Genomic DNA, 14,212 nt, shown 5'->3' on the forward strand with positions numbered 1-14,212 from the left:
AGATGGGATGGCCTGAACATATAAGCACTGCAAGTCAAGACTGTTGACTCAGCTGACTGAGCTGACTGATTTCTAGAATGCTTTGGAGTCCCTGTAGGCTCCTAAGGAATCTCAGAGCCAAAGATAAATATTAAATCTCACTAGAGATGCAAGTCTGATGCCTGGTCTTCAAAGGAAGCAATGAACCATCTTACATGCTGTTGTGTGCTTGCTCCTCCCCCAAACCAATGTGAATTAAGAGATATGACAGGTGATTAGTGCAACCTTGTTTTCTCCCTAAAATGATTTTAAAATAAGGAAAAAAAAAGGCAGAAAATGAGCAAAACAGGCAGAGGAAAACATAGGTCATGAGTGTGTGATATAGCTCCTCCATAGCCTCCAGAACAGTAGCAGAAAAAATAATAAAACCTAGTACAGATTTAGCAAATGAAAGCAAACAGTAAATGAAACAAAGGAAAAAGTACTGAGAAATCAGGGGCGCAATTTCTGCAGGCTTTAGCAAGATAAAAACGCTCCAGAGGAGCCAAGCTAGTGAAAGAGTCTTATGATACACCCTSCTCCTCTGGGACTGCATGTAGACGAACAGAGGAACATGGCCAACAAGTACTGTGAACATGCACAAAAACCTTGGACTGGACCACAAGTGATATGAACATACCCCGTACGTACAGATAGACAGATGCACACTTGGAGGAGAAAGCTGGATTCCCTTCTGAGAAGCATTAGCATAGGGACTTCCAACAGGCTGTCTGCCAAGGGGGATAATTAGGCTAAATAAAAATACACAACAGTAACAGCCCCACAAATGAGGATAATTTAATTACCACGTTGGATATAGGAGACCCACTTCCCATGAGTTTTCCATTGTGACCACAGAGAAGACAATAGCAACATAACATGCTCAGAAAGGAAGATTCATTTGCTAAAAAGAAGAGGCTTTCTATTAGGGTCTGCATATTAAACAACGTTACAGCTTTCTATAATCACGTCATAATCTTTCCATAAAATTCAATCAAAGCAACAGCTTGTGAGTATCCAAAAATCAATGGAACCGTATGCAAAATGATTGCAGAGGTAATATTGGAAGTTATTTCAATACTCAAGCCATGGTGGCTGTAAGGAACATCTAAATAATAGGGAAGCAGCTGTCCTGCAAACACCTCTTACAGAAAGTCTCCTCTCCCTCAAATTCAGAGAAAACAAAAATGATACGCAAACTGCAGTTCACTTAACAATACCAAACCATTTGATTTTTGGACAGAGGCCACTTCCACCCACTCATCTTCCTAAGATAAAATAGCTGTTRAACTGGACAGGGCATAGTCTCATCTGGAATCCCAGCCCACTAGTGTAGTTTCACTGAGCTGAATTTAAAACACAGGAGCTGCAGATTTGCTTTATTCATTAGTGCAGAAATGYAATATAAGGGGAGAGCTAACGTGTTGGGCTTCTGAAGAGCTTTATACACTGTGTAACACACCTTTCRAGTGCTCATCTGTTACATGAGAGAGAAGGGGAAATATTTTCCCTCCCTTTCTCTCTAGTGAAAACACTTAGCAGACAGTACATGCTCAGTTCTTTTGAAAATAACGGAGTGAGTGTTCCCACTCAATTATTTAAAAGAGTTGAGTAATTGCAGTCCTGTCAGCTCAAAAAACATCTCTCTGGCTAAAGCCACCGTACAAAAACATTTCTGTGCAGGYGGTCATAGTACTGCTAGTTTCCTTTCTATTTACTTTCATATTCTGCGAGTCAAAGTCCCATGCGAGGGATGAGGTTGGACGCCCCAACCCATGTCTAGTTCTGCCTAAGAATAAATCTCAGTCACTAGAAGGAAGAGGGRCGGAAGGTGAGGACACCTTGAGAGCCTTTTTGGAGGTAGTAAGTTAATATGTGGATTGTGCTGGCTGATGGCTATGTAAATCCTTACAGAAATCTCCCAGGGCATGGTGTGTGCTTGAGATAAAGATTACAATAGTAGACTTATAGAAAAATGGATTCAGACAGCCAGGATAGTCCAAGGAGGGAATAGGCCTGAGCAGAAAGTCCTCTTGCTAAAGACTCTCTGGAGAAGCTCCTTTAGCGGGTGCTAGGGAATTGGAAGGCTACCACATCTGCCTTCTGCAGATTCCAATGTAGCACAGACAAAAAGTGCCACAGAGTATGCAAAAATCACTAAAGGTATTTCCTCCCTACCCTTCAAAACACACAGAGAATTGCAGCAGACTACCTCCAACGCACACTCTCACTGTCACTATTTCTTCACTCTAAAGCTGCCCAAAACTTAATCCTGTCCAGAAAAGYGAAAGTGAGCATTTTGCCCTCTCTCTCAGGGGTTGCTGGACACAAGGATAAGAATCACTGGACTGATGAGTACAACCAGAGACTGGTGGGCATCCATCTGGCCTGACCATTCGAAAACCAAGGTTTGTTCCTTCTTTGCGTCTCTCACCAACTATGGCTTCCTGAGACAGCTTTCAAAAGACTGCAATAAACAGCTACCAAGGCAAGTGAATTATATAAAGCATACACTCACATGCCTCTGGTATCACCACGTTACTGTGACGTCCATGCTGATATTATCATTACCCCACTTACTTGTTAGAAATGACTGTATTACTCCATGCAGTCACATGTGCTAATCACTCATTTGTTTCAGTGACTACCACTTTTTAAAGCTATTTGCCAGGTTATGTAGATAATTATCATTGCGGCCATCAGCAGAGATGTTGTGATGAAGGAACACAGCGAAATGCAAATCTTATAAATGCTACTTCATTACACTGCCCCTAATCACTGAAAGCAGCCTATTTTCTTCTTACACAGCAACAGTTGAATGAAAGCAATAAAAAAAAGACGATTAGGAAAGTGAAGTTAGCGGAGCAACAACATCTGCTGCCAAAGAACGATAAAAATGGTCTGAACAAGCCTGGATGTTAAAGCCAGGCAAACAGAGGCATGCAAAACTTCTCTCTACCCTGCAGCTTTGCTCCTCAGGTCCTCTGAACACAAAAACACTGACAGTGACAAGAATTTTCACTTCCTTATTATCAACTGGCTCACCTTAATGGATACTTTTCTCCAGGGTCTCTTCCCAAGTGGAAGAGCAGCGGCAGAGTCGTGTGCTCCTCTTGCATATGTGTTGTCACTCCAGAGACATTCTGCCCAGGACAGAAATCGATGCCCTGCATTAGAGAGGAGGAAACAGGTCACCAAGGGTAAAGGAGAGAGAATTCTGGCTGACGCCACTTGATCTTCAGCATCTTGTTGTTAATCGAAACAGGTTAACTTTCTCCAGTGCTGCCAAATATATCCACAAAGTACAGAATTAGTCTAAAACCAGGGAATTTGCTTTAGTCTGCAAAACAGATTCTGATCTGATGGGGTAAAATAAGGTGACAAGGTTGCTATTGCACTAGCAAAAAAGCTGAAGCAGGCCTTACATTTTTGCCTCATAAAAAAATAATCTCTATAAAATATTCATTAAAATGAAATGCCAAACAAAAGAAAGAGATGAAACCATTTAATCATAGGAATTCTGCCTGTGGAAAGTATCTTCTCTGCCTTCTATGGCTCAGAAACGTGCAGAGAGGTTCTGATCACTTGGCAACTCTGTTCTAAAAGCAGCAGTCACAGGGAATCATCCAGCAAAACTGCAGGACATAATCTTGCGAGGCCACAGCAGGCACCCATTAGCCTCCCAGAAGCTCTGCATGCTCAGCATCTGACATCAGACCTAAAGGACCTATTTCACTGAAGAAAGAAGCAAATATGGTTAATTTTAAAAAGAAAACAGGTGCATTTATTTATTCAACTTACAGCTTCTCAGGAAGCTGGTATCAAGGCACTCACCTGCGAATGACAGCTGGGCTGGAAGAACTGTGTCAGGCCTGGAAACGTTCCTGTGACTAACACTCAAGTCTACRGGGTCAGAAGTCAGGATTTCCCTGGCAGCAGTAGTGGGTGGGAAGGCCAGAAGTACAGAGACACTCCATTTGCCAGCAGCAATGGGTTAAAGAGCTCAGCGGCCACCCGAGGGACAGACAGGGCCGTCTGCTCAGCAGTCCGGAGCAGCGAGCTCGCTGCATCTGTGCCTTTGCACGCCGCGCCAGGTTGTGCGTCTCCCAAACTCCAGCCAATTGTTAGCCAGATGTCAAACTCGCTAACAGCCTAGAGCCCGGCCTGCTGTCTTGCGGGCTAAGGGAACCCACTTAGCCCTGGGAACAGCAAGAGACTTAAAGTGCTAATTTCACTGAAGAGGAAATAAAGCAGGGGGCCCCATCGAGTAGCAAGGACTACTACCTAATGGACTTGTAAAACTGAGGTTTTACAATTCCAGCTAACCTGCCGTGCTACTTACAATACCTCAAAATGCGCTGAGACATGGACAGAGACATGGAGAGAAGGTAAATAGGAATATTTAAGTGGAGGTGGGAAAGCAGCTGTAGGATTTGCTTAAAAAACAAACATACTGAAAAGCTCTCTACAGATGTTGGTTGGATTTGATTGGCAAACAATTTTCTAAAAATATCCTGTGTTTTTAATGGACAGCTTGTCAGTGGAGCAGTTAATATGCTGCTTTTCAATAAAGCAAGAAGGTTAGAAGCCCATGAAATCCCATTTATCTGCACAGAGCTATAGATTCCTGAATCACTGACTGGAAAAATAAGAGAGTTGCTTGATAGGTTGTAGTGGCCTACCAATAATGGACTTTAAATGGATACAAAAATGATTGACCTTTCCACCTTCTGATGCCACAGACCTCTGAAACACAGAGTGAAAAATAGATTTTTTTTTTCAAAAGGAACAGTTAATGAAAAGGTATCAAAGCTGACATAACATCCAAATTATAATTTGGATGCAAATCAAACAAGCTATTTAATTAAGAGCCTTCTAATTGGTACAATACTCTTCTGCTGCAAATGCTTTAGTGTGAAAGAAGATTTTAGTCTCGTGGGCATTCGTTTATACATTCCTCTGTTTACAATTTATCTTTTGCTTTTTGTAAAATCCTTGTAGCAGAGACTCCAGAACATAGTCTAGGTTACGTCCCAAAGGTTCCCAAGAAAGTGCCTTGACAACCTTGCCTCATGCCACTAGCCAAAAGGTACCTGTCTTTCTAATCTAAACAGTCAATGCCCTCTTCAAAAGCAGTCTAGGGAGGGGAAAAAAAAAACCCCACAATTTTCAAACATACTGTTTCATGACCTTAATAAATAATACTCTTAAAATGTGGCTGAAACCACCAGGTAAATTTCTAAGGCTTTTCAACTTTATCTCCACAAATACAACTATTATTATTTTGATGTACTATGTGACCACCAATATTCAACCTGCAGAGACAGCTTAATATATTTTCTACTTCATCATCAACAAACGAGCAAAACATATGTGCTGAAATCATATCCTCACATCTGTCATTAAGGCCCTGTCCAGCACAATAACAATTAAAATACTGTAGAAACAACTAGAGCATTCTCTTGTAGTTCATGGAAATGAGCATGGCATAAAACTGTAATGGGGAGAGCGAGAACCCAAGTAAAAGCTAATGAAATGAGCCAGTAGAAAGCAAGTAAGAAGGTAATAGATACAGAACTAAGTACAGTCACTTAAGACTCTTGTTTTTAGAGAAAAATGGTTTTACTTGCTTCCTGAAATTATAGAGGTTAAGCTCAATCAAGAAGCAAGAATGAGCAAACCTGGTGTGGAGCTGGGCTGCCTGGCAGCAAATGAACAAACAAGGACTAAAGCGCATGAAGCTTGTGGAAAACCAGATAGTCCGTGAGCCGAGTCAGCCAGACCCGGGCTTTCCGAAGCCTGCCCGTCATAAACTCGCAGTCACTTCCAGAATTCACTCGCATGCGTCGGATCACGGGGGGAGATTTACTCATTGCACACACGCATGTCAAGTCATGTGTTGAAGAACCTTAACRTGATTCACCACTTCTCAGCACCCAGCTCACAGGAGAGCGAGCGGTCACAGAGGTAGCCACTGTACTGAAAGAAGGATGGGGGGAAAAAGGACTCTCACGGTGCCGCAAAAGCTCTCCAGAAACAGCTCACACGTCCAGGAGAGGAAACTCTGATCATGCCACAGTGCAGCAAATCTAACTTTTTCTAATTAAAATGTGTATGTGCATGTGCCTCTTCTCGACTGAAAACTGATAGGTATGATGACAGTGGTCAGTGCTGCTCAGTTTGACTCAGTAAAATAGTTTACATTTGATGGAAAATAAAATTTAACTTGTCCCTAAGCTCTATCTCACTCTGTTTTGTAACTCAAAGCTATTTTCAGTTCTCAAGAGGGAAAGAGAAAATTAGCTACACCAATAAATCAAAAATCTAGGATCATCTAGTCTGGATTGCTTTTTTTCTCTGGAGCAAAACTATTACAAAATAAAATTTGCTTGAGATTTGAGAAGCATTTAAAGACAAGACGATCCACACTTTGGAACACTGGGACAATGGCTCCAGTTGCCTGGAAAGCATGCAAATTTGGTCATGCTTGCTGCTGGGAGTTGGGGCAGAGGGACATGCCAAAACTCCCTATATATGTCTTTGACGGGAGAGAAGAAACTGCCCTCTGGCAGGGAAGAACGGAAAGTAGCTCTGCTCTCTTGTACAGGCTGAAACACAACCGGACTGGTAAAGGAGGAGAGTGCTCCTTCCAGGTACCTCTACCGATGAAGGCCACCAGAAGGGAATTTTAAATTGTGTCACCATTTTGGATCATTTCCTGCTCTTCAATAAAAAAAATGKTTTTTCTTTTAAAAGCACTATCTGACAACATGGCCCATAGAGCCACRTGAACACTGCATGGTTTAACAGTAAATAGAAATGTGCCAAATTCTCTGCTGGAGCAAAAGCAACATAGTTCCATGGGCAGCAGCGGAGCTCTGCTGATTTACACTGACAAGAAGCAGCTCAGCTCTCTGGCACTTCCAGCAGGCGTTCCAGGCGGCAGCTTTGCTCAAAAAATAAAGTTATGCTAGGTGGAAGAAGAGCAAAGAGGTAGGTATGCTTGCCCTATCCATCAGGATAACATAACCCAAATCAACCACCACTTCATCTGCTCTTACTTCCTTAAAACTATTTCTTTGACACTCTTAACAACAGCAGGAGGAAGATCAATAGCCAGTTAAAAGCACAGCCCTGATATTTTACTCTGCACACTACCAAAGGTAATATGCATGTCTGCAGGTAACACCAATCAAACAAAGCAGAAAGGTCACTGCCTTGGTTTAGGAAAATTCTTGGATCTTTTCTCAATTGTAAAAGCATGAAAGCTAAATCAGAAGATCCTACCTATGGCACAAGTCAGCTTTGTGCCTCCTAAGAGAGGCAATARAAGACTATCAGATGGCAAACAGAAATATCTCAGCTCATGCACTAGGTCTCCCACACAGGCATAGTGTTTTGTACCACTGCACAAACCTGTTTGCTTAAAAAAAAATCCTGCACATCAGGTAGACCTTTCAGGGAACATACCTATCCACCCTTCTCCCCAGCAACTGTGCAACCTGGATTGTTCTTTCTGCCTTTGTAATATCTAGTGGCTATTGGTTGCACAGCTTATGCTTTAATTTCCAGAGCAAATAGACCACAGATGCTATGTCAATATAGACATGAGACAAATACAGCCGGTTGCCAGTTTGGGCTCTTCGCCAAGCAATGGAATCACCACTCGCGTTAATGTAAGCCCTTTGGCAGTTCGTCACCCTGGCGCTGTCCCAGATCAGTCTAACTTGACAGGCAACTGTGCATTCTGATAGTGGCGCAGCGAATCTGGGCTCTGTCTCCTGGTCATGTTTCCTCATTCCAGCACACAAAACCCAGAGCAACAACAAAACTGTATTAACATTGGAAAGCAGGAGAGAGGAAAAGAATACTGGCTAATTAAAGCCAGGAATGTTGTTTCTTGCCACAGCACTGGTAAGTGGTAATTCGCACTCTCCTAGAAATTCCCAGCAAAAGCCTCCCAAACTGGAGCTCAGAACAACCAGACACCTGAAAGTGTGACTGCCGGTTTCAACCCTGTTGAACAAAAATTGCTTCTAAGTGTTAACTGCCTGGAAGAGACCACAAAAGATGGGCAAATCAGAAAGTCTCCACTGGCTCTCAAGCAGAAGCGATCAATGGCTAGCTCATATGCTCAGAGGACCACAATCAAATGTCATTATTTGTGAGGTTCTACTTGACTTCACATCCCCCTTGCAGAAAAGGCTTTATCGATTCCTTCATGTTGACGAGAAGGGCAATCAGAACAGACTGCAGCGCACACAACCCCGTTGGCATTTTACATTAAAACAATAGACATATACACAAATCTTTTAAAGACACAGTAGCCTTTATGAAAAATCACTGAAGACTACTAACAGGATATTAAGCTGACAACAGAAAGCTTGATGCTATCAGCCATTCTCCAGCAAACCAAAGGACTTTTCCACATTAAATTTTTTTTCCTTGCACCACTGCTCATGGAKGGCACAAGAACTATTCTCTGCTGGATAATCTCTGGGGCAGGCAGAGGGAAGAYTTCATTTCTCCTGCTAGCTCATGCTCCTTCCTCCTCTACACAGCATTAAATTAGGAAATTTCTGCAGGACTCAAGTAAATCCACAGAGAATACCCATCTTTTTCCCCTTTCAGGCCTCTTCTTCCAAATAAGGAAGATCAAACGTACATCTCCTGTCAATCAGCTGGACAAAAGAACTCATAACAGTACAAACTCTGGGTGTTCATATTTTAGGAATGGAAAACTTGCCTACAGTGGAAATACTTCTTTAGGCTAGTGAGTAGGGGACCTCCTTTTCCTGAGTCACCCCTGTCCTTTTCCTCTGCTTCCACTTACAAAAGTCAAGCCTTCTGGGCAACTGTGCACTCAGCATTACTGAGGTGGCCACCAAGAGACTGCCAGGGAGAAGGGCGCTCAGCCTGCTCCCAGGGCTGCCTTTGGCAATATAAGGTAATGTAGGCACCACAGAGCCACGTAACTTGTAGGAGTACAKACAAGTATTGTAACAGAAGGAGCAAAGTCCTTGCATTCAACCCAGCCCTGTTCCACGTGCTTGTCCCCCTTCCTGCAGGCTTAGAAGTTACCCTCACCGGTCTTCCCCAGACCAGAGACCACAGATGCGTGGTACAGGAATGCTCAATTCCTTACTGCCCTGGCAGAAGTTTGACTCTAGCAACAACACAGTTTTCCTTGGATGCAGCCTYCTAAAGAGGAAGGTTATAGAAGTTCATAATGCCCTTTAAGGAGAAGGTGGTGAAAACCACCTCTACTTTTCCCTGAGACTTGATGTTTACAATTGAGACCTTCTAGTAAAAATTCAGTAGCAATAAAACAGTAGCATATGATATGCCAAGTTTTCATGCATTATTTTTCATGCATTTCATAACCCAGGCCAAATTTRGTGATAAGCAAGCATTATCTACAGGCTAAAACGATGGATGAGGAGGGCAACAAGAAAAGCAATTTGCAGGAGACTTGCAGAAGACCACCTATGTGTTTTAAGCTATACAGGAGAGGGAGCTCCCCAGGTTTCTCCTTAGTTATCACTTTTCCTGTAGCATAAGCCCTTCTGCCCCTTGCTTAGTAAAGCACAGTTATATCACTAAATGTTACCYGGGTGCAGTTTTAAATTTTGAGGCCAAGGCAGAGCTGTGGTCCTCTAGTCTTACTTCCTGAACAGTGAAGGACACAACTGGTCCAAAATGATTTGTCTAAATGAGCAAAATACATCCAATCTTGATCTTAAAATTGCTAAAATTAGTAGATGATGTCCTACAATCCTTGGTAAGGCAGTCTTACAGTGAATTAGGTGAATTAAATGCAGCCACAGCAGAAATACATATACTTCCAAATGGTCTGCATCCACCTACAACCTGGCAATCCACATAGCTGCTGATTTTAGCTTCTTCTCTCTGGCACGTTATTTCTATATRTATACTTTATATACATACACACACACACTTATACTATATATTTCTACATACATACTTAACAAACTTACATTGTATTCAAGCAAATAGCTTTCCAGGTTAGAGGCTAAAGTTGCACAAATTGTTTCTAGTTAATCCTGAAAGSCCTGGTAGTCTTAAATCAACATGCGTGTGCGCGTGTAACAATTTCACACTTTCCAACTCTACATAAAAATGTGATTCTGGCTGCTATAGTAGTATTGTCATGTCTAAAAGTCAAACARAATCAGATAAACATGGATTAAAAACAGTGCAGGTTTTTATTTTATTTTATTTATTTATTTCCTACACTGTCAATTAATAAGGGAATTCTGAAAGTAAAAAGAGGTTGGCTAAAATGTGCACTAAATCTATAAAAATAACAAGATACTCAATTATCCATAAAAGAAGGCTCTTAAAAAAATCTCAGACAGCTGTTTTGACACATCTGGCCAAGTTCAAATCTCATTCAAGTGGATGAYATACCAAGCTGATACACCTGTTTATCCCAGGTCTGAGTTTAGACCCCCAGATTCACATTTAAAAGTCTAATAAAATGCCACACTGGACTCAGATARTGAGGTAATAACTGAAGATCCTACAGTTACACAAGGCCTTATTAGCTAAAGTTCTACTAGGATGGTAAATCAAACTTATCAAACAGCAAATCTGCCAACAGTCGGAATTTCTAACGCCACATACGTGCATGCATTTAAATGTCCTTTCAAATGAAATTAGCAAACAAATTGGCCCCTTTGATTCCGGTAGAATAACTCTAGTCCAGTATCAATACAGCTGAGGACACCAGTCACCGAAAGAGGCAACTGCATCATAAGGTGAGATTACRAAACTTCTAAAACAAGACTCAGAACTGTAGAACTGTTCTGCATCCTGATTTACTTCTATTTTTAAACTTGCAAGGCTTGTAATTAATGGCTTGAGGACATGGGGAGAATTGGAACAAATTTCAGCCTCAGCTTCCTCTGCATGTTGTTAATGGCTAGTCTGTCCACTAATGTGCTCCAATTTTACCCACATCAACCACATGTGATACAAGCTGCAGGAAAGCAAGTGAATTTTTAATCATCTCTCTGATGTACAGTATAATTGCTGACTTTTATCAGACAGTAGTTAAACAAAGACTCAGAAAGAAATAAATAATCCTTAATTGCACAACTGCCACTGCTCACAATAGGATAGCCTTTGAAATGAGTAACTAGTCTCCATTATCACAGCTACACACATACTCAGACATGTACAAATAGCCTTAGATCAATGTAGACATTTATTTATTTTCAAACGAGGCATGTAAGTAAGTGTATGTGCTTATATTACAATGCAGAGCAATTATTTGCRTGTGACATTATCTTCCACACACATGGAAAAAGCATGCATCTGAGCACATTCATATGTCTATACACATGCACATACAACCTCCGAGTGGGTCACACAGGRAAAATCCTCCACAGCGTCATGTGTGATATATGGGCTTTATGCACACACTAACATAGACAAATATATTATCTCATTTTAGCTGTGGAATATTAACATTGACACAAAGCGTGCAATGCATTTTTGGAGCCAACTTTCCTTTCCTTCTTACTCTGTGTAAAACAGAAACTTTGACTCCTTGAGCCTTACAGCCTTAAAAAGACAAACACACATTCACAGCCCTGAAACTAAATGGCTCCCTTGGAGCTGACGTTTCCTTCTACTCCCAAGACATCCCCACCAAAGCAACTATGCACTTTTACATCCACAAATGTCATCAGCACTTATTTCTGCACCTGTGATGCCTTGAGGACCTACCATAAGCTAAATATATATATATTTAAAAAAAAGCATACAAACAATCCCTCCCCCAAAACAGCCTGCTGTCAAAATTGCTGAGAGCTGTGCCATAATACATTTACTTCATGTCTAAACGTATAATCAGCAAGGCACATGTGTGAAYGTGCCATTCAAGAAATGGCTCAGAGTTTAGTACCCAAGTTTGAGGCAAGAAAGATACAAAAGAAGAAAAATAACAGTGCTTAACTYCTAATTGTGAGAGGATAAGCCAGGAAATTACAAAAGCAGGGCCTATTTGGCAAATAAAATGTAAAATAATGTTAGAGAGATGTGAGCTTGCAAAAGTGCTGGTAATAGATTAAACATATGCACTCTACTATTTTCAGTAAGAGCTGGTTTTTCCACTGTACAGTTCCTACAGCCTTCCTTTTCCTTTTCAGGAAAAAAAAAAAAAGAAAAAAAAACACACCACCTTACTCCATTTAAATAGCSAAGGGCATCAGATTTTTTTGTACTGTATATTGGGACATATATGAACAACCTGGTACCAAATTCTAAATCTAGTATGGGAAGGACAAGAATGCCCATAATTCACCAGGGAAAGGAGCTTAATATTAAGGGCTAAGGAGCACTGTTGAAAGGTAGCACCACTCAGGACAATTCAGAAAGATTTTGCTCATTTTCCTTCTTTCTCCTTAAAGGGCCATTTCTGCACAGGAAAGCGGCTGGGGAAGGGGAGAGCGAGGGAAAGGAGGGAGCAGGTCCGTGTCTGTTACCTTGTTGTACTCCTCCCAGGAGTTGCTCCAGGTCCAGTAGTGAGCCTTGTACAGTCCAACTCTCACTGCCATCATCTCGTTGCCACGGTAATAGAATATGGGCCTGAAAAGGATGCAGAGGGGAGAGCACAGCTGCATGAGAGCTGCAAACGCGCCGGGCCCGGGCAGCCTCGCTGATAAGGGAGCCAAACGCTTTAACGGCGTCTGACTTTCGATTCAGCTATCAGTCAGAAACAGGCTGCTTTCTAATAGTCGCCACTGCAAGGTTTTCAATTAACGTTTTTTAAAGTGTTCATCAAGTTGAGAGCTCACATTGCGTGAGAAYGAAACGTTATACAGCTTGGCTGCCAGTGATTGTTAATCCTTGAACTATCAGACCCTGTTATTTCCTATAGAGCGTGCTGATTTAAACACCAAATGTCTCAGAAGCGGCGCGCACGTGCGTGTGAGCAAGGGAGACAGAAACAGGGATTCACCGAATCCGTGATGCTTAGTCCCCCTTTCCGGCGGAGGGCAGCCAGGCAGCACCAAGCGATGTGCCATTGCTGTCAGACACGCAGGATGGCCAGGGAGGACACCAGAGGCTGAATGCCACCCCAGAAAAACTCTCTATAAAAAAGYCCAGTAGCCAAAAATGCTTTAACTCCTACCAATTTCCTTTCCCTAAACCCTCTCCATACACCATCCACAGATATAACTAAAAAATGCTATTTTTTTCCTCCTAAGTTCTCTCAATTAAAGACACCTTTGAAAAATTTATTCCATCCAGAGCAGCTGCTGGTTTGTACCCTTGTACGTATACTACCCTTCCCCCAGGCATCCCAGCAATGGTCCCGTTTGGTTTCCCTGATAACGTGCTCTCATTTCTTGAGGGAACAGCCCAGAATCTTTCTGAAATGGACTATCTGCAGGAGAGAGGATTGATCTGTCGGCAGAGCTCATCATGCAAGAGCATCAGACTTAGCTCTTTCCAGCTGTTTCAGGCTGCTGACAGGATGAGAAACTAAAGTTGTTTATCACTATTTGTAAGAGTATGCATCTTTGTCTTCGATTCAAAGATGCCACGAGGCAGAAACTGCTTGCTCCTACGATGCCACTTTGAATAACAGTCTGTAAATGTACGCTAGGATTAAAATCACCAGGACTGAATGACAAGCATGGCCCAAGATCTTTTCTATTTTGAGTAAAATTGTAGCCTCCTTTACAGATTCCTTGCATAATGAGCCTCGTGTCCTTCCTCATTAGGAACTGCTCCCGAGCAAAGGGGAAAAGGCTGCTCCCAGCAGGGCCCAGTCCTGCATCCTTAGCGCACCTGAAATGCCTGTGAAATCAAGGCAGCTYGAGAGATCCGCCAAAATGCAGAACCTGATCTAAATTAGCCACATTAACAAAATTAAAAGCCCCAAACAAACATGCCACAGCCAGACACACACCAGTCTTTTTTCCTTGCCATAAACACTCATTATTTGACAAGCTATTATGTGCCCCTTTGATTTGAAGGTATGGGGATTAGTCTTTGGGTTTTTTTTAAATAAAAGTAAAGTATTTTCTATTTTTGAATGGGGACAGCTTATTAGCAAAATTTTGCTACTACTGGTTTCATTTTCTGCCTTTTTCTTTTTCATTCTAATTAAAAGAACACTACAACTGAATCCACTGTAAAGGTTTTTTTTTTTTTTTTT

The 14,212-nt window shown here is 41.8% G+C and overlaps 1 protein-coding gene across 1 annotated transcript in view; it reads right to left on the bottom strand.

Moving 5' to 3' along the window:
• GALNS (galactosamine (N-acetyl)-6-sulfatase) overlaps nt 1–14,212 on the bottom strand; it is a 48,985-nt gene that overhangs the window by 12,620 nt on the left and 22,153 nt on the right. Inside the window, exons 12-13 of the mRNA XM_085317761.1 lie at nt 12,531–12,633; nt 3,064–3,185 (exon numbers count right to left, since the gene is read on the bottom strand). Coding sequence (XP_085173887.1) covers nt 3,064–3,185; nt 12,531–12,633 — 225 coding nt within the window. The remainder of the gene's footprint in view (nt 1–3,063; nt 3,186–12,530; nt 12,634–14,212) is intronic.

Source organism: Rhea americana, unplaced genomic scaffold (genome assembly GCF_003343005.1).
Source record: "Rhea americana isolate MKP2758 unplaced genomic scaffold, rheAme1 scaffold_502, whole genome shotgun sequence".
Classification (NCBI taxonomy): Eukaryota; Metazoa; Chordata; class Aves; order Rheiformes; family Rheidae; genus Rhea; species Rhea americana.